General features: G+C 43.8%; 2 protein-coding genes across 4 annotated transcripts in view; one reads left to right on the top strand and one right to left on the bottom strand.

The window, feature by feature from the left end:
• The window catches only part of LOC6524773 (E3 ubiquitin-protein ligase highwire), a 43891-nt gene that overhangs the window by 3932 nt on the left and 19364 nt on the right, over positions 1–20595 (bottom strand). Inside the window, exons 14-18 of one of the 2 annotated variants that reach the window (XM_039375799.2) lie at positions 4791–4904; positions 4095–4710; positions 1932–3936; positions 1392–1873; positions 7–1323 (exon numbers count right to left, since the gene is read on the bottom strand). In XM_039375799.2, the coding sequence (XP_039231733.1) occupies positions 7–1323; positions 1392–1873; positions 1932–3936; positions 4095–4710; positions 4791–4904 (4534 nt within the window). Of the gene's footprint in view, positions 1–6; positions 1324–1391; positions 1877–1931; positions 3937–4094; positions 4711–4790; positions 4905–20595 lie in introns of both variants that reach the window. The other variant, XM_039375791.1, reaches the window with a different exon arrangement.
• On the top strand, positions 8509–19996 carry LOC6524774. 2 transcript variants are annotated; one of them, XR_005561549.2, is made up of 6 exons: positions 8509–9135; positions 16085–16346; positions 16414–16571; positions 16642–16931; positions 17014–18733; positions 18977–19112. XR_005561549.2 is itself a non-coding variant. In XM_002100582.4 (6 exons), the coding sequence occupies exons 1-6, from the start codon at positions 8887–8889 to the stop codon at positions 19465–19467; spliced, it is 2538 nt and encodes an 845-aa protein (XP_002100618.1). In that variant the 5' UTR covers positions 8510–8886; the 3' UTR covers positions 19468–19996. The 2 variants fall into 2 exon arrangements, 1 of the variants encoding a protein (XP_002100618.1); XM_002100582.4 differs by having other exon boundaries at positions 8510–9135; positions 17014–18101; positions 18977–19996.

Here is a 20595-nt window from a genome sequence, read left to right on the forward strand (position 1 = left end):
AGCTACCTGAATATCTCGACTATTGTCGATGTGCACCAAAAGATAGCGACAGGCGTAGTTCAGCTTGGTCAGTGACAATTCGATGATCTTGCACTTGTTGCGATCCTCCTCGTCGCTCTCCCAAAATGTTTCCGTCGAGTTATCCGTCAGTGATTCCGCCATGGCTGGGCGCGACGACACGGTGACCTCAAACATTCCAGACAGATCTGTATAGCAAAGGAGCCGTGCTCCCGCGCCCGACGTACCGCCCGTCGTCGCAGCCGGATGCAACTGATTGTGCTCCGCATCGCAGTCAGGTTTGAGTATCGTGGAAACGGCCATGGCATCGTTCTGCTCATCCGACTTGGACAATATCTTCGAGATGTTTCCAAATACATGCGAACTATGCAGGAACTGATGATCCGCCTGGCGAAAACGAATGCCAAAGCACTGGATAGCCACCCGTTGCAATGGCGATCCGAGCGGCAGATGGAGCGTTAGATCCGCCACCGATTGCAAAAGCACGTGCAGGGATTGGGTGATTAGATGGGCAAATCTGCCGCTGATCTGGGTATAGGCAACCGGATGTTCCAGTGCAGGTTCGGAGGCCTCGTCGCCCCGTCCCTCTGGCTGATGGCCACCGGTGGGATTCAGGGAGCTCACAAACCACCACATAAGATCGTGCAGGCACACACCCTGGGTGACACTGCGCAGGAGCCAGTTAAGCGCTTGCAGGGCATAAATCCTGCAGGCAGCGATTCTCAAGCTCCTACGCATGGCTGCCCTCAGTCGGTCCAGTTCGTGTTTCTGAGTGATGAACGCCATGGCGGGACGGGTGAGCAGTAGGTTGCCGCCACCATTCTGGCCAGCTGACTGATCCAGTCCCAGCGTGCCAGACGCGTGATCCTTGCCGCTGCCGTCGCCGCTAGCTGTCTGCATAACGGAAACGCTGGCCAGCAGCTTTTGCGGCACCAGGCGACGCAGATGCTCCGAGGGATAACAAATCAACAGGGATCCATCACCTTCGCTGGTAGAGTTATTCCTTCGCCTGTAGACCACTTTTGGTTGACCCTCCACCGGTGGCGCTTGGTGCTGCTGCAGTTGCAGATGCATCTGATGCTGCTGCTGCTGGTGATGCGGCTGCTGCTGCTGTGGGTGGTGCGGTTGCGGATGGTTATGCTGGGCCAGCGATGCCCAGCCCTGGCCCATCGAGTAGCTGCGATGGAACTTGGACAGATTGCCACCACCCACTGAGCCGGCAGCTGTGGTACCTGGCGCCAAAGAGCCAGACAGCAACTCGTAGTTGTTCGGTTCGCAGGACTCGTAGGATATCTCCGACAGCGGCTGAAGGCGGGAAAAGGTTTGGTTAGAAAAGGACTTGAAGCTATCACCAATAGCCATCTCATACTCACCCTATCGTAGCCATTATCATTCGAGTTGGGCCCCAAACCAAACATTTCGTATGGCAGATCCTCGTGCCCAGCCGTACCCAGGCACTCCAAGCACGCGAAGCTTTCCGGCGCCAGCCACACGTTCTCCGGCGCCACCGGTGGGCCACCCACAAAGCTCTTGCGGAATGCTCCACTACCCACACCTGGACCAAATTTGGAGCCACTCAATCGAGTTATACGGCTGCAACGACTGGTGCTCGGCTTCAGATCGGAGTTACCCAGCTGGTGTTCGATCACCACGGGCATGGCCACCACGGACATTTGCTGTGGGGAGCGCTTGGAGCTGGAGCTATTGGCGGCCAGGCTACCTGCTCCTCCGGCTGCCGAACTGGAACTGGAACAGAGCTCCAGCAGGAATGTGGCGTTCTCTCGCATCGTCGTGTACACCTCAGCATTGGCTATCAATGTGGTGGACTTCACACCAAACAGATTCAGTTCGTTTCCTGCTAAGACGATAAGGATTTGGATTTCAATCAACATAGTGTGCATCGAAAGACTTACCTTCGGCGGCACTGGACTCCAGTTGGCGGGCGGCACTGTTGATGTTGTTGGCGCTGCGACAGGAGGCAAGATAACGATCGCGGCACGGATCGCACATCAGGAACCAGGATGAGGCACCCTTGCCACCCTCACCGCAATTGCCAGCCCATCCCTCGCAGAAGATGCCCACGGAATTGTAGCCCTTGCCTTTGGCCGATTTCCCGCAGCCAGGATGGGCAATCCTCATGTGATAGGTCACGGGCATGGGCAGGAATAGTTCGCAGATTTCGCACCAGCTGCCGTCGTCCTTCTTTTTGCGCTTGCATTTCCTGCCCAGATCTTTCTCCCCGCCGGATCCCTGGTCCGAATTCTTGCCCTCCTTGCCCTCGGTGTCTGCATCTCCGTTAAGATCTCGACCGCCGGGTGAGAGCAGCCGGGGCTCCCTCTGCTCCAAGGCATTCGACTGTACAATTTGAACGCAACCGGAGCAGATCTGCTCCCACAGATAGACAAGACATCGCAGAGCCGGCGGCAAAACGCTTACCATTTCGGGCAGAGCTTGCAATTTCTGGGCTGGATCCTCGCCGGAATTGATGGCTGCACCGCCACCTCCGCTAAGGAGATTCTTCCGATACTTGCTGCGATTGTGCAGCGAGCAGTTGCCACTCTTGGTGAGGGTTTCCAACGTGCTCGGCCGGATGTTTAGATAGTTACCCGCATTGGCCACCTCCACGGAGTGCCGCTGCTGGGCCTTCTGCTCCCGCGATAACTGCAACCTAGGATCACCGGCCTCGCCGCGACGCGTGACCACGGTGGCGCCCTCCTTGGGCAAACCGGGATGGAATTTGAGGAAACTGGCACAGGCCATTGCATCGTGGACGACGCCTTCGTGCCAAAGGAGGGCAGCAAACACCGCACGGATGCTCTCCGCGAATGAAGGAGGCATTGCCCGTTTGATTGGACCCATGGCGTTCCGCTTGCAAGCCGTGGAAGCGGAAGTGGAAGTGGAAGTGGAAGTGGTGGCCAACTGCAGTTCGCTTTGCTGCTCCCCCTGACCCGTCGTCGTTGTGGTAATCTGCAATAGGCTCAGCTCATCCTCGAGGCCACTGGTTTCGCTGGACACAACGGCACTTCGTTTGGGCGTATGTTTCGGTGTGGAAAGCAGCGCCGCCGTTTGACTGGCCGAATAGTTGGGTCTCCTCATGCTGGCCAAACTGAATTCCGGATCCTGCTCCTGCTGGCTGCGATTGCCATTGCCGCGCGGCGAGTCCTGACCACCCATCGCTCGTACCAGCTCCCGCACCGACACGCCGCCGAGTGGTGGCGAATGTGACGGCGTTAGGGGCTGGGATCCATCGACAGCGTCGCCCTTGAACCACTTCTGCAGGGCCTGCAGCTTGATGGCTCCACCGCCCACGACGCCAGCTATGGCGGATCCTATGTGGGCGGGCAGTAGTTCAACGGCGGGCAGTGCCTCCTGTTCCGGCTCCCGAGCATCGGCATCCTCATCCCCCACCTGCTCCTCCTCCTTCTCGTGCTCCTCCTGCACGTGGGCCTCACGTTCGGCGAGATCGATGTGCTTCGCAGGATAGAGGAAGGGATTTGTGGACTGGTGACCGGCTAGGAAGCGTCCTGGCTTGGTCTTGGCCGGACTTAGGACTGGACTGGGATCCGGTTCTGGTTCGGGACTCGCCTCGCCACTAGCTGACGGTGTTACAGGCGGCTGCTCCTCCTCCTCTTCCTCGGCCGTTGCGCCCTTTCGCACGGGATTCACCTCCTTGTCGGTGACTGGCTGGAGCAGCATCCTGGCCAGGTGCTGATTGAACTGCAGACACCACGCCTCCGTCGGATACCAGCCCATGGTGCAGTGCTGCCGTATGGACTCCGTGGATAGCCGCAGCCAGACGCCATCATCGTTCTCAATCTCATCGATGAACGAGATCACGCCGCCCACCCGCACCACGCCCACCTGTTCCGACTGCAGCGTGGGATGCGATCGTATCCGCAATCCTGAACTGTGACGAGCCTGAAATCGGAATCGAGGATTAAATTACCACCTGATTACTGTACCAATGTTCTGTGACTGGTAGTCATTTGTAAAAACTGATAAAATAGATAAAGCTAATAGATAAGATTGCTTATCCGCCATTATCTGTCTTAGGAAATAACAATTGATTTTCCTACCTGAAAGCGGCGCAGCTTGCTGGGCGCTTGTGGCCTTCGCTGCGCGCTGCTCCTCTGAGTGGGCGGTGGGAGGATGCCCTCCTTGACGTCCACGCGGTAGACCTCCTCCAGCGGTATGCCATCGATGGTTACCGCCAGGCAGTAGGCGCCCACCGAGCTGGGCGTCCACTGGACACTGAAGGTGCCATCCTCCATGTCCTTGGCGTTGAGCAGTTCCGTGACTCGTGTTTGCACCGGACTCGCATAGCGCAGCTCCTCGAACGAGTAGTTGGTGTAGGGCTTCATGAAGGTAATCGCCTTGAAGACCATCTTCTCCTTGGAGGTGGGCTCGTAGTTGAGACGCGGTGGTGGCGCCATTCCGCCCCAGCCCCACGTGTCACCGGAGGAGCGACGCATCCAGACATTTGGACCGGTTGCCGAAACTCCGGCTGCTGATGTGCCGGACGGTCCCGTTCCGGTGGCACTGCCATTCGGACCCGAGCCCGTGGGTATCGCCTTGATTTCAACCTTGAGTTCCGGCACCAAAACCGCATCCCCATACTGATCCCGTATGGTGACCGTCACCTGGGAGGGCCAACCGTAGCGCAGCGGCTCCGTGATGGTATTCAGCTCACATCTGGCGAAGGCGAAAAGCGGAGTATTAATGGGTAATACAATAATATATTTGGTTTGTGGGCATGGAATTGGGCAACCTACTTATTGGGATCCAGTCTAGACTCCGGCTGCAACCAGGCGGCCAAACGGGCGCCCGACGATCCTGGCGCACCGCTGATAAAGTCCTTAAGGAACTGCCGCTCATTTGACTGCGATCTGAAAAGATGAAAATATTATAAGATGCAATAAAGTAATGCCAATAAAAAATACGAAGTATGTAGGTATGTACATATGAATGTACATATGCATACTTTACGAGTATAAGTATAAAGTCATCATACAACTTAATTTGTATAGATTTTTCATAGTTTCGCATAATTTGTAATTATGATTGGTAACATTAATTATATTATATATGTATATTATTAATATATAAATTACATAAATGACTCCAATGTTTAAATAAGTGCTACAACCGCAATAAAATACACTTCATTGCATATTTTGTATGTATGTATTTAGAAAATGCCTTGAAAGTGAACAAATATTTGTTTTCCAACTAATGAAATAATGTTGTAGAAGCATAAATGGGCATACATATACCAGTCAGAATGCATTCACGGCTCTTCGGCCTGGGTGATGAGGGGTCAATGGTTAGGGTCACGAACTGAACAGGTAGAATCGCGGTGCACTTAAATCCATTCCATTCCACTTCAATCCAATCCAATCCAATCCCATGCAATCCAATAAGACGCACAGCATCAAAGTTGGACCGCCCGGCTGACCTGCGGTTCGCAGGCGGAAGAAGTGCGGCACGTAGGGCGACTGGAAGTCGTGTGGAAGGGGGAAGGGGGGAGGCGGAGGATGGCTGGAATGGGTCGAAGGGCACGTAACGGCACAGCGGGCGGTGCACGTGTGCGATTGACTCGACAGGCACACACATGCAGCGACGTGTGAGAAAATAAAAGGACGTCGGATTGAACACTCATTCATAGGAAAAGCCGCACCCACACTTACATATGTATCCCATTGTTGTCTTATCATACTCAGCAAAGTTATATTATTTTATGATAAGTATTTCGATTACATACTTAATACATAAGACCTGATAGCAATGGTACATGATACGTTTTATATGTACATCATTTAAGGATAGAGTAATTGCTTCAAATGCTCTTTAGTCAGACCATTCAAATTAAGGGACTATGAACTTTCATTATAATGATTCGATCCAATATAAAACTGTGTACAGAACCTAGAATGATATGAAATCCAAATGGAGCTTAACAAATGTTCGAATGCGGTCAACAGGTGACTTAGCTCGTGACAATCTTTCCGCTTTGGAAAATTCGGGGCTGTAACGGTCGCATTTTTGGGGGAAAAAAAGGGAAATGGAAATGGGATGGGGAATCCAACCGAAACACACGCAAAGCTGCGTACACACATTTTTATTTACATAAAATGCAAATAAAACAATACCAAAAAAAAAAAAATAAATACAAATGAAATGGAAATGGGGAACAAAAAAGGGGAATGGGGAAAGTGGAGTTTCAGTGTTCCAATGCACAAACTCATGGAAGGCGACCCTGCACTTCACGGCGAAACTAAAAACAAAACAAAAGCGATAAATGGGGGGAGAAGGAACGAGAGGCAAAGATAGAGAGATGGAAATAACAGCAACAGCAACAACAACAACGAAAAGGGCAGTTGTCCCACATGTGTGTGAAAGTGCGTAAGTGTGCGGGAGCTACCTGTGGGAAACACGTTTCCACTGCAATTTACCCCATTACCCCCCCTGAAACCGCCTCCCATTCCCCCCTCGCAGACAAATGGAAGTGGAGCGGAGAGAAAGGGATAGAGTAATAGGCCCAGGCCGGGGGCATTGAACGAGAGGGAGTGCAACGGGTAGACGTGTGTGCTCCCTATTGCGGCAATGTAATCGTTCATTCATTCATTCATTCAATTCAGTTTTTATCGTGCCACAAAATGCGGAAGAGTTGCCTTGTCCAAAGGGGCACAACAAATGGCAGCAAAACGAAAGTGGGGACAGAGAAAGAGGGAAAGAGGGGATAGCCAGAACGCAAGAAAGAAACAATGACAAACAAAATATATGACATTCATCAAAATCTTTATCGCACACTCAACTCTATGAAAAGTCGAACCACTGCAATATACATATATGTAATATAATGTGATCGTATGAACAACATCATCGTATATTTATATCAACCGTGATTTCATGAATTCTAAAGAAAAACCGTCATTCGATAAATACAAATACATGTAATACGAGATTACCGACAAGAAATATATTAATAACTAAATCGAACATACTAAAAATATTATAAATTGTACTGATATAAGCAGCAATTTATAAACAAATAAAAAACCAATAAAACGATTTTTGGAAACAACTGTCTGTAATGCCTACAAATCGTGTCCTCCAACTCCTGAAAAATCATCTGAAAATTGAACGTGAATATCATTTGAGTCTGGTAATTAACTCTTAGGCTATAAAATCACTTTAAATATTTCAAACGATATGGGTATTTTATTGATCCAAAATAATAAAAACAAAATGTTTGGCTTGAGTACACTCAAATATCTCTGGGGATTTCTCTGGCACGCCCCCATTATAAGTTGATTTTTGTTTTGGAAATCGGGGAGGTTTTCGGAAAGGAAAATATCGTGATACTGAAACACAGGCAGAAATCACCGATACGACGTTGTATGTAATAATTGAGTGGTTCAGATAGGGCGGGGAACCCGTATCTCCGTCCAACCCGTAATGATCTTCTCTCTCTCTTTCACACTCTCTCCCTCTCTCTAACTCTTTTGCTCTGGAACTTCCGCTTTCCGTTTTGCCGTCAAATTGAACGCGAATTGATTTGCCGCAATATGTGGGGGATGCACCGAAATGGGGAGAAGGGTCAATATCCATTGCTCCCTAATGGCTTCAATTAAATTTACTAACCAATTTCCTCCCTAACGAAACACTTTTCTACTTTGAAGTTTCTACGGACTTATACATAAGTATTGAAATTAGATATAAATGGATTGTATGGATTTTGTAACCAATATTAGAAGAACGTTACAAATTATTTAAACTGCTTAACACAAATGTGTAGCAAAGTTGTAAGTTGACTATAGGAATATGCATATGGGATCAGAAAAGATAACAATAAAGGGCGACTTTAAGTGGATTTCAGCTGTTCTTGTTCTTTTATATATATGTATGTATGTATATTTCATCGTATTCTTCTTGTTATTTTCTTCTCAGGTTTATCTACTCCAGAGAGTGAGCTTCTTACATACACATAGACATCTATGAACCCGGCATGAAATGAAATAAGAAGCGCAGTTCAGCGGATTTAATTTATCTGAAAGCCCCGCAGAGAAGCCGCGAGATCAGCTGTCTGGGGTCTCGAAGAGGGACCGAGAGAAAGAGATAGAAAGAGCGACAGAGAGGGAGAGAGAGAAATAGTATGCAGTGAGAGGCATGCACTGGGCGATACTATTCCACTTCCACCATTCCTCAATAATAGATCATATACATACATTGAGTAGCTTTGATTCAATGAGAAGTTTTAAACTCCGTGTGATTTCAATTATAGTTGTTATATACATAAATGTAATATACAATAAATGTTACGAAGTTAATCAAATAAATACCTCTGTTGAATACCGATTACATGATTCAAGATGCTACAAGGTATACTTTGCAGTGTATTGTCTTATGAGACATGAGATAATGAGAGAGACCGGGAGAGTCATACTCTCATCGGTAAGGTGGAACATGGAATCGGAACACCAGTACTACTCGCCGATCGCCGAAGCGAGTTTCATTCTCTAACGAACTGCCCTCGAGGAAGCAACAAGTTGGGCGCACACAAACGGCACTCGCGACGATCTCATTGGATTGAATAGACGACATATATTACTTTTTTTTTGCATTTTTTTTCTCAAGTTGTTTTCTTAAACATTTCTGCGGATGACGAAGAGCCGCATTAATATGTGTTTTAGTGCGTGCGATCGTGAAAAGAAAAGAAGAGAGGCGATATAGTGCGGAGTGACCTAAGCGGTTTATGTTGTTGAGAAAATCGATTGCCGAAACGAAAACGAAACTGTTATAGCAAAAATAAACAAAATAATAAGAGAAAAGTTTTGCTTAAGTGAAGGCAAAGTGAAGAAAACCAGAATGAATTTGGAATGGATTGCACTGGTCCTATTCGGCATCATTGCTTCGTTTTCTGGCCAAGATGCATTTACCTATCCGGAGCGCACCGATCGTCAGTCCATTTGGGGTGGCTATTCCCAAATTGGTGGGTCGCTGGTGGATGCCGCCCACCGGGAGAATCGGGAAAGCAGAGAGAACAGGGTGGACCTGTGCCAACACTGTTTCTGCACCAATCTTAAGGCCATCTGCGATTACCAGCTGAACAAAACGGTGAGTTTAGGTTTTGTCATATGTATGTTATGTATCACTCATCGATCCGCAGTCGCACAAAACCGCACAAAGGCGGTTTTCAATATTACTTAATCGGTCATCGCTTTTGATATCTAGATAAAAGGTTTTTCAGTTGGCAAAACAGTGACAGAATCAATGTGGTTTTTCTTGGCTTAATTCAAACAGCATTTGGAAGTGACCATTCTAGAACATTCCAGAACAGCAATGGCTTATCTTTTAGCCAAGTTAAAAGCTTTCTACAACTAGAACTTCCTGCAATCGTTTGCAGTAACGCTGCACATACATATACACACGTACATACCATATGCAAGTAAGGTGGCAAGTGATTAATAACAATATTCCCTATGAAAAAGTGGCACTTTTACTGTGGACATACTGTGACATTATTAAATGAACTTCATTATATTGCTGTTGATAAAACCACTTGATACCAAAAGTGGCCCAACATATCTTATGCTAACACAAGGTGCATTTTAACAACAAAACCAATGTAAAAAAAAGTGCAAGTGGAAGCTAGTGGAGGTACAAGCATGAAATTTTATAATTTCTGGAGTAACGACAGAAATGAATACTTGATGAGTAACGAGTATATTTTAGCATGAATGTACTGGCATTATTTAAATGATAATTGCAATAATTCGTATTTTTATACATTTTTATTGTTCGAATAAACCCTCTAGATGATCTGCTTAATAGATCTCCGATTAAACAGATTAGACAGCCAAATATTTTATCAACGCCGTGCTGATTAATTCAAGTGTGTTTTACAGTCATTAATCGAATGGCGTCGTACCGATAAGATCCTTCTTTGTACCGATATGGCAAAAAATATTTCTTGTTGTAATGCTAACTGAATTTTAAGATTTTCGAAAGTAAAACCTACATATTTTAAAAACTTTTGGGAATCAAGCGGATACTAAATTAATTTCACACCAAAAAAAACATGTATACAAAATATTTACTGTATACTTTTCTCCAAGTACTTCAAAGATTTTATCGGCCTGCGAAAAAAACAACAATTTTTTCGCTTAATGTGTAAAGTGTAAGGTATTCGACCCTGGAATTTTGGGGGAAAATTATAGTTTTCCGGACTTGAGAAAATGCGCTTTGCCAGCACTTTTTGATTAATAGCACGCCGAATTGAAATGTAAACAAAAGCCAAAGCTGCGTGCAAAATAAAATGAATGAAAGAACGAAATGAAATGAAATTAAATGAAAGAAGGCGGCGTCGTTGCCGCTCCCTCTTCCACTTGCCGCCCCCTCTACAAGGTGGAACGCCCCACCCCAAACCCCCTTCCCTCCCTCTTCGCTCCACCAACCCGTTTGACAGGTTATGCTAATGAGTCAGGTGTGCGTGTGTGTGTGGATTTGTTGCTGCTCTCTGCGGCTCTCTGAAAACAAAGAGCAAGTGCAAGTGATTGCAGACTGAGTTTATGGATCGAATTCTTACTATATATACACTAGATAGCAGTCTTTATCACCCTGCATATCTATAAAAATACATACATAATTTTTATATGTATATTTATATTTATATATATATATATATTTACTTATATTTACTTATATTTACTTATTAGTCATAAATAATTATGCTTACAACTGGAAACACATTCATTAGCTATATATTTCATGACAAAAACAAGTTATTGTGTGAATAAGTTTAACGATCTTGCAGATCATATGAACTACAGTTCATTATACTAATAAGCATATTGAAAATGCAAGTGATTGCTATTTATAATTGAATTTCCACACCGATAAGGATAAGGGGCTGCAGTAAATAATGCTTTAATTCATTTACTTAGATTTGCAGTCGCAGGCACTTAGTGTTATACTTGTCATATTTAATTGAAAGCAACTATAAAGTATTTCGATTAACAGAAATATGAAGGTCATTTTAATTATTCGGACTACGTGCGCGTATATATGTAGATTTAATTGAGCAGGGAATACATACAATTCGAAATTGATTTTGTTATTTATTAAGCCAATATGTTTAGAAAACAAATCAGAGTGCCGTTCCAAGAACTAAATGCCGTTTCTACACACAAATCAGTAATCAATAATCCAAATGCTCTACTTTTCCGCTACTCAAGATCTGTGTTTATATATACATAAATATGTATATGAAAAAGACATATGACCTATGCATGTTTTGTTCGCTCCGATCCAAAAATATATCTTCTAGTTTCATAATAGATGCAGATATGCCTTCTATCGCCTCTATCGCCATCCAAGCCATTGGATTCTGCACTTCCTCAGCAATTGAGTGAACTTAGATGCTTTTTTTCCAGCGGATGTGGGTGACACTTTCCCCACCCCCTCCTTCAGCCACTTATCGCTTCTTTGTGAGCGATTGAATTCGAGTATGTGCGCCGCATGTGTCGTCATCTTATAGATACATAATTGTATTTATTTATTTGCTGCGTGGGCCTGCAGTTCAGTATCAGTTCTCTGTGTGCAAAGTGGACAGAAACTGAAAGCGAAATGAAAATCGAAATACGAAAAACGAAAAACGGGTGGATAACAACAGAACAAAGTGGAAATGCATTCCACCCACTTTTCCTGCCCAAATAGCTCCCTTGAAATCTATTGATTGACAGTAATAAGCCATAGAGACCTCATATATAGTGTCGACAGCTGGAGAACACTGGACAAAAAACAGGGCAAACTCCTCGAGGCAAAAGTGGTTTAAGCATATGCAGCTGCACTGCGAGAAGAATTTGCATTAATGCTGGTCTCACAATTGCTAACGTAAACATTCATTGCTTACTATTCTGTACTGCAAAACTGCTGCTTTTATTTATCTTTCAAGTAAATGCGAAAACTGCAATATATTTCAACATTTTCTAGCTGTGTAAAGAACGAGGAATTTGAGGTGGGGGCTTATTTTCGTTTCGAGTGTTTCTGCATTAGTGGAATGCGCCTACTTAAATTCCCATTTCGAATGGCTACTTAAACTACTTGGGACCAAATGTTATGCCTGTGAGCTGCTAAAAATCCATCAATTGCCTCAAATTGAATGCTCGTTCCACAAAAACAACAATAAACCAGCAACAAAGTGAGACGATGAGGAAAAGCGGAAAAAGAGGAGTGTGAATGCAATGAGGTGGGCCACAAAAATACATGTGCATACATATATCATGGAAAATCAGAAGTCAGCGCGCTAGGAGGTATCTGAATGTGCACTATTTGTAGGTAAAGATACAATATACAACATGCAATATACAAGATACAAGAGATAGCATTTTGCAAATAATTCCGTCAATCGGTAAACAACTTTCGATTGTTTACACAAGCCACACAGCCATTGAAAACGAGTTTTCCACTTCGATATGGAAATGGGTACAGAAACATTATCAAAACATATGCACTCGATGTGTGTACACACTTTGGCTGCACAAATCTGTGTCCTAAACACCATAAAACCCCAAGTCATTCGGGATGGTGTCATTTGTGAAAATCAAAAAAAAATCGTATATTATCTTAAGATATAATTCTCGATAAATATTATATGTATTATTTCGTATTTGGTTGAAAATTGATAATATGATAATATCGAAAATATGATATACAAGAAAATGAAAGGAAAGTGACATATGGATACTTTCTGTTTTAACTTATAATACGAGTCCCAGACATTCGATAAACAATGTTAGTTTGATTCGCCAGCCAAGAGGAAGTTACATAAATGTTGTTTATAATCATGCCATTGGTAAACAGAAGGATATTTCAGTGTCGATCGACCGAATAAACAATTTCGCAGTATAGTATTTTCATTGGAGAAAGCAGTTTTCAGCACTTCAACTGACCAAAAAACATTTGCTAATAAAAAACGTAGGTGGTTTTTTGTTTTTGGTGCAAAAATGCCAGTTGTTAGTTAATGCAATAATACAGAAAAGAGTGAGTGATGTCACCATTTTTACTTATCGTATTGCTACTGTTTACTACTGTTTTGTAAACTGTTTTCAAACGCGAAAACGCAGTATTATCTAATTATTTCTTGAGTACAAAGGGATTGAATTAAATGTGTTATGTTTCTCGGAAAAGAAAAGAATTCTTCTTTGCCAGCAAGTCACGTAGTCATTTTCCAACTGAACGTGTCAAGTTTGCATTATCTTGAATATACCGATAATGCTACGATAACACACCACCAGATGCACCCGCTGCAGGGCATGTGTGTCCTGGGAAATGCATTGGGAAACTCCTTTTCCTACCATTTTCCAGCCATGTGACCAGCATGCCATTTGAATTTCGGGTTTTGGTTTTCTTGGGCGCATAAAATATATAAAGAAATGAAGAGATATAGATACAGATACTGAAAGAGAGCGAGGTGGATCATAATTTATTTTTAATTGGCTTTGTTTGGTTATTTATGTTCTGTTTTTGGTTTTGGCACTTCCAGCCAGGCGACGGCAGCTATTTCCGCTTGTCTGCCACGCCTTCCGCCGATCCGCCCCACACCCCGGCCATCCTATATCTTCCAAAACTCCATAGCCATACTCCATACTCCATACTATATGATTCCGTTCCAAAAATATATCGCTTAAAGTTGTCGCCGACGAAAAAATGCCCGGAAAATGTGAAAATTGTGAGGCGGAATCTTTTGGAGAAAAGCGCCCTTAGATATATCGGTTTGGATCAGACAAAGAGTGAGAGATTCTATATATAGAGCGTAGATGTTAATATATTGACCATATCTACACAGTGAGAAAAGTCTTTATAGAAGATACTTCCTATCTGAAGGTACATACATATATTGTGAAATTGAAGCAAAGTTCTGTGGGGCTTTTACTTAAAGTTCGAATGTATGACTTATCTTTAGGAATTTTTTTCGTATATATAGAAGCTACTATAGAATGTGGATATATATATGTTTAATACTATGACGATATATGGACGTCGACTGACGAGATGGAACTTCATAAACTTTTTCAGATATTTTGGCCACAATTTTGTTTGTTATTCCTTGTCGACTGATGGTTCCCATAAACTTGAAACCGAATGTGGACGATGGGGCGGAGAATGGGAAATGAGAGGAAAAACAATGTAAAAAAAAAAAAAGAGAGAAAATGGGGAAGGGAAGCGCTTGGAAAAACTGTCTGTCAGACAAACAAGCAAATTAAAACTCACACGTAATTGAGACTTCCTCTTTAGGAGGAGAAAAGAGCGAGAAACTGGAGCAATTGAAAGAAATTGCGCCCAAAGGCGTGTAACAAACAGACCGAGAAGAACAAAAAAAAAAGGGGGGCATTCAGCAGGAAGAGGGCAAAAAAAAAAAATTAAAATAAAAACAAAAATCCTAATAATAATAATAGTAATAATAATAAAAACGAGAGCAAAGAAGGCCACAAATCTCGGAAAGAAACCAGCGGAAAACCAGGAATTGTGTGCTCTGTGCCAATGCAGCTGTGGGGGGGCTAAAGATCCAGATTCAGGTTCGGATCCAAAGACATTGAACCCACTACAGCAAGCACAGCAACTTCGAGGCCAGACAAAAGAGCAGGTGGCCAGACTTTCCGATCGAGACGTGCATTTTAAGTACACCATAGCCCCCTCCGTCAACAGTTCCATCATTATGTGTCATTGTGTCAATATTCAGCAATAGTCAGAAATACAAATGGCTTAGATTTGTTTGATTTCTTTTGGATTTTTTGTAATGATAAATAATGCGTATTATTGCTGGCTTTGTTTATTGCAAGTATTTCACAAGAAGTGTGCTCCCAACTTTTGTATCGGATGTGAGTTAGTCACAAATCAAACAGAATTGCCATAATAATACTAATACTAATAATAATAGTAAATAATACTTTTTCTTCTGTTCTGCGAATTAATCGTCGCAACGCCTTTGAAACGTTACATTTCCTATTAGAATTTCCGTTTAATTCATATTATTTAACCAAATCACTTCAAAATGATCCAAGATAATCTGAAAGCACATGTTCCTCGTCAAAAAAAAAAAAAAAAAAAAATCTCTGAAACCCTGGGATTTCTTGAGAAATGCTCCGCTCTACACTCTACTAGGCTTTCCATTCACTTAAGGGCCGAGGTAATCCAGATTCATTAACGCAATGAGCACGATCTTTGGCACTTCAGTGTGATCGCCAACACGACCATCCACCATCATTTGCGACCATATGTCGTGGTGGACATCTCGTCAGTGGCCATCGCCAGCACTTTGGGTTGCAACTATTTTCACTTAATTTAATGAGAAAATTGCACCCTCGGGTGATGGTTCGAATGTGAGTTCGAGTTCCACAGCTTGGGGTTCTGCTTCTTCAATGGAGCAATGAACGTTGCGGTCAAGTTGTCGTTGTTGTCGTCTGATGTGGCTGCGTTGTTACTGCTGCTGCTGCTGTTGCAGTTGCTGCTGTTGCTGCAGTTGCTGCTGCTGTTGTTGCATCTCCCATTGTTGCTGTCGCAGACACTGCGTTTAAAAATAACACTAGAGTGAGGGATACAGACCGCAAGAAATGTAAGTCAAGCGGCACAGACCCCCGGCAACAGCAGCTCCAGATGAACAAAAAAAAAAAAAAGTAGAAAACGAAGAAAATTGCAATAGCTGCCGAAAAGTGAGTCATATTCGGTAGATAAGCTAGCTCCTAAAAGGGTTAAACCATGCCAACAAATTCCAATTCTGCAACAGCACAGATACATATGTACATTAGTTGAAATACTTTGCTACTTCGTTATTTATTGCCAATTAATTAGTTAACAAACAGCTAATAAGTATGCCATTAAAATAAGTATATAAGCTTATGCAGCTTTAGCTTTTATAACATACATAATATATATGATAAATAATAAGATGAAATAAGCCGTGATAAGATAAGAGTTACACATTATGTGTGTTGAATCGACACGGAATATAAAATTGCTAAAAGTATAATCATTTCTTATCTTGTTTATTTATTGTCTCCAACAGCTCTCACACGAATTTAACGACAAATTATTGGTGCCACTGAACATCAAATATATTGAGGTGCGACTGACTGCTGGCACACAGTTCGTGATGTACGAGAACTTCTTCCAGGACAACCAGGTGAACTACTTTGGTGTGATCGGAGTGGGGAAAGATGACCAGGTGGAAATAACCAGCAATGCATTTAGCCACAACAAAGGTGGCTATCCCAGCATCGAAATACGAAATGTATTGCGCGTTTTTTTGCGTGAGAAGTTCCTGACAGGTAAAAACGATCAAAGTATTTTCTATCTGGCATAGCAGCATTAACAAAACAAAAATATACATTTCAGGTGCGGAATACAAGCTGCTGGTGGAGGATGTGGCACAGTTGACCGTATTCTCCAATGCCCTTCAGATGACCAATCTGGACTGTTCCCTCAAGCGGATCAAGCAGCTGAATATGATGAAGAACGCTTTCAATCCCGGCGTTGCCAAGTATGGAATAAATGTGAGTCACTTGTATAAAATCGTATATATGTATATGTATATGTATATTCATAAATCAATCGTTTCAACAGCTCCGCGTCGAGGATTCGTACATCAATCAGCTGGGTATCTTCGGCGTGTCCATGGGCAAGGTGAGCCTATTGCGCTGCCACATCGACATGATCATGAGCAACGCCTTCGATGTCACCAGCATCAAGGAGCTGATCATCGAGGGCTGCAAAATCTCGGTGATCGAGACCCAGGCGCTAACCAACAAATTGCACAGCGATAAAGTGGCCATTCTGGACACGGTGATCGGTACGATTGAGGGTCAGGCGATCAGCCAGAGTGGTATAACCACCATGATTATGTTTGGAAATACGTGAGTCTATATAATATATATATATGTCTATGGCAATTTTCCTGCTTCATACTAAATCATTTTTCCCTTCTTGCCCATGCAGAATCACAAGGATACGTTCAAATGCCATTCAAATAGCCGCCGTTAGTCTGTTCATACGCAACAATTCAATGAGCCACGTGGAGCCCAATTGGTTGAGTGTCAGCCAGGCTGATCAAGTGGAGATTGCAAATAATCGCTTCCAGGACTATGGACGCTGTGAGCTGAACATTGGCTCCTCGAACTGCAGTTTCCGCAACAATATACTGCAGAATCCGCAATCGGGTAGCCTCAATTTCACCTGTCGCGTCCACCAGGTGAGCGTGGGCAACGAGTGTACGTGCAACAAGTCCTGGCTATCGGAGCTAACCGATCACGATCTGGAATCGGAGATCATGTGCCAGGTGGCAGAGCGTGATGGTGACTGCTTCAATGCCACCAATACGAATGTCCGCCGATATGTCAACGAGGCGTGTGGCAGCAATGTGACCCGTTACTGTATGGCTGGCCAGTGGCTGACGAAGGCGGACAGTGATCAGTTCAGCGACTCCAAATTGACCATCAAAATGATTGCATCGGTGATTGTGATATTCACCCTGTTGCTTGTTACCATTGTCTGGGTGGGTGCCAAGATTTGGCGAAGTGGATGTGGCACCGCTGGCGGTGGCAGGGCCGCTGATAAATGCCTAATCGAGGACGACATTCGCGAACAACTGTGCCGCCAGGCAATGGAACTGAGCGAGGGCAGTGCCGCGCGCAAGGGTATACTGAAGCTGATCAACGGTCATCTGGGCAAGAATGAGTGCCACGAAAGGATCTTCTTTGTACTGGAAAACATGCCGCAAAAGTCGCAGTTGATTGAAAACCTGCTGCTTAAGCACATATCGCAGAGTCACCCGGTGACTCCTAGTGACAACAGTGAGTCGTTGGGTGAGGCATATCCCATGGACGGTTACATTTCGAGTGTCGGTGGCAGTGCCATAGCCCATAGCCAACCGCCACAACCCAGCGCGCCCAGTCCCAATCCCAGTGAGGGCAGATTCGATGATGAGCCCATCTACCAGGAGCCCGATCAGCCGCTCATCTGCGAGTACTCAGTGCCGCCGCCGCATTCCGTCGAGGATCCGTACTCGGAGCCGTTCAATGCGACGAGTAAGTACGGCAATGATCAGAACTACAACTACAACTACAACTACAATTGCAATGGCACCAACAACAGGCGTAGTTCCGAGCGGAACCGCCGGTCAGAACTGCAAAATGCAAAAACCCAATCGAATGCAATAGATAGTCTTTCCCCTCTAATTGGCTCGACTAACTGAAAAATACCTTATTATATGTATATAACCATCCAATATTGTACTTATAACCCTAAATGTTTAATTACGTATGGAACGGATAGTGGTTATTTAATTATTTATTATGACAAAATCGAAAACGAATCACGCGAATATCGAAAACTACAAACTTTAATCTGTATATAGTAAAGCATCGGAAGCCAAGGACGTAGACCTAAAGGAATAATACAAACAAATAGCGAAGTAAAATCGTAATTTGCATAACTATACACAACTTTAACACAACACGTACATATAGTACGTAAACAACACATATATGTTTTTTTTTAAGTGTCCCCTCACTCTTACACATGTACGGTAGTTTTAGCACCCAAATATTATTGTATATTCACCCAAAAATTATTACACAAGAAAACACAAGGAGTCGAGTCAGAAACACACATGGGCAAAAAGGCAGTTCACAAATGCGGAACGTAATAACCCACAAAGGTAGTAAAAACAAATCGTAGTTAAATATTTCCAAATGCTACCCTAAAACATGGTGATGGTTTCCAAATTCTCTCTTTCTATAAATATCTTTGGTATATGTATGATGTATGTATGTCTATGTTGTATTTCTATGTGTAACCGTAACTAGATCTATATTAAATATGTATTAATCCCTTTATCTTGGTGTAATCAGCTTGTAAACTTCTTCTTCTTTTACTAAAACCATACTATTATTTTTTACAGATACGAACGACATGCCACCGGCATATCAATATGCCACGCCCATGCGCATCCTGACACGCCCACGGACACAGCAGCAGCCATCGACGATGGTCAGTTATGCCACGCCCGTTTGGCGGTCGACTCCAAGTGCCACGCCCACCAGCCGCCCGCCCTCGGGAACACAGGGCTCGGCCAGCGCCACATCGCCAAGAGCTGTCAAGGATCTGAGGCAGGCTCTACAGAACTCGCCACAGTTCCATCCCAACCAGCTGACCTCAACGCGCAACCAAAGACAAATCCTGCAGATCCTGCCACCGCACCAGCCGCTCCAGCCGCCGCCCTACAGTCAGAGGTCACTGGGTCACAAGGGTCAGCGGAGGCGCAGCTTCGAGTGCCTCGATGGCGCTGCCAGCCTGGCGGCCATGGAGCACATGGACTCCGGCTCGGATCACTCCGGCGGCAGCGATGTTACCGTCCAAATTGCCGATGTGATCGACTACGCGGATGCCTAAAAGTATGCAGTATCCCCAAAAATATATATAGTATTATATATATAACTATAAATCTGCCACAACTGTCACATCTGCCACCCACAAAGAGTGTAAAGGATGAGATAATAAGAGATAATGAGGAGAGAAAAAAACAAAAAATACCGAAAACACTATGTGATAATATCTGGATATGCGATGAACTGAGCAGCGCTACGCATATCTTGCTAGGGCGAAACGATCGAGGAGATATATGTACCATAAGCTACATTAAGTGAATTAAATTTAAATAAAAAGCCCAACCGACAAATTGTCTAACGATATAATTTATTTTGGGGCTTGACTGCAAATGTACGTCATACGCTGAGTTTTCAAATAATCAATTATATAAAGAAAAAGTCTTTTTGTAGAATACATATAACATTTGCATTAAGTTTTAAATTCAAGCTGTAAATTCCATATTAAATACATTTATAGGTATAATTTCAAGAACGAGAACTTGAAATGAAGTGACAATAGCTCCAGCATTGCAATAAACAAACCGTAGAACATATTCATCCAATTTTCATCGAGAGGGTGGCATATCAAATGGCCGACTACTCAGTTACTCCAACAAAGCACTCGCCTATGAGACATAAATATTAATCGCTATTGGCTTACACAGCTGTTTTGAACATACGGCTACTATAAACAAGAGCTGAGACTGAAACTGAAACAAATATCAAATTGAAGCCCAATGACAGGGAGACAAAGCCGAAGCAAAATGCCAGGCGGGTGTGCTGAAATTGCATTTTGAAATGTTGCTTAACTTGATTTGCAAGCGCGATCGTTGCGAATTAAATGTTGTTGCGGCTTTTGCAGCAGCGGCTGCCATGCAAATGCGTTCTAAAAGCCTTTTCGAGTTATTAATGTGCATATATGGTCAGTAAGTCAGTCAGTCAGCCTGATCAGCTTGATCAAAATAAACGCGGCACTGCGAGAAAAAAAAGACTACTACCTACGTATAAAACAACTATCAAGCTTGAAAGAATTATAAACATGTCCAAATCGAAAAAGCAGTCTTTAATCAGGAATATATAAGGTATTTTAAACACCTTTAATTCAAACCCATGTTCATATGCTTTCAGTGCAGATGAAAAGAAATGTATTGGC

The sequence above is a fragment of the Drosophila yakuba genome, chromosome X (assembly GCF_016746365.2).
Source record: "Drosophila yakuba strain Tai18E2 chromosome X, Prin_Dyak_Tai18E2_2.1, whole genome shotgun sequence".
In the NCBI taxonomy this organism is placed as follows: Eukaryota; Metazoa; Arthropoda; class Insecta; order Diptera; family Drosophilidae; genus Drosophila; species Drosophila yakuba.

Bases quoted from the DNA above. Each gene is read 5' to 3' on its own strand.
- LOC6524774 (XM_002100582.4), top strand. From the start codon at position 8,887: ATGAATTTGGAATGGATTGCACTGGTCCTATTCGGCATCATTGCTTCG. The intron at 16,347-16,413 runs GTAAAAACGATC...TATACATTTCAG, and splicing joins GCGTGAGAAGTTCCTGACAG to GTGCGGAATACAAGCTGCTG. The intron at 16,572-16,641 runs GTGAGTCACTTG...TCGTTTCAACAG, and splicing joins TTGCCAAGTATGGAATAAAT to CTCCGCGTCGAGGATTCGTA.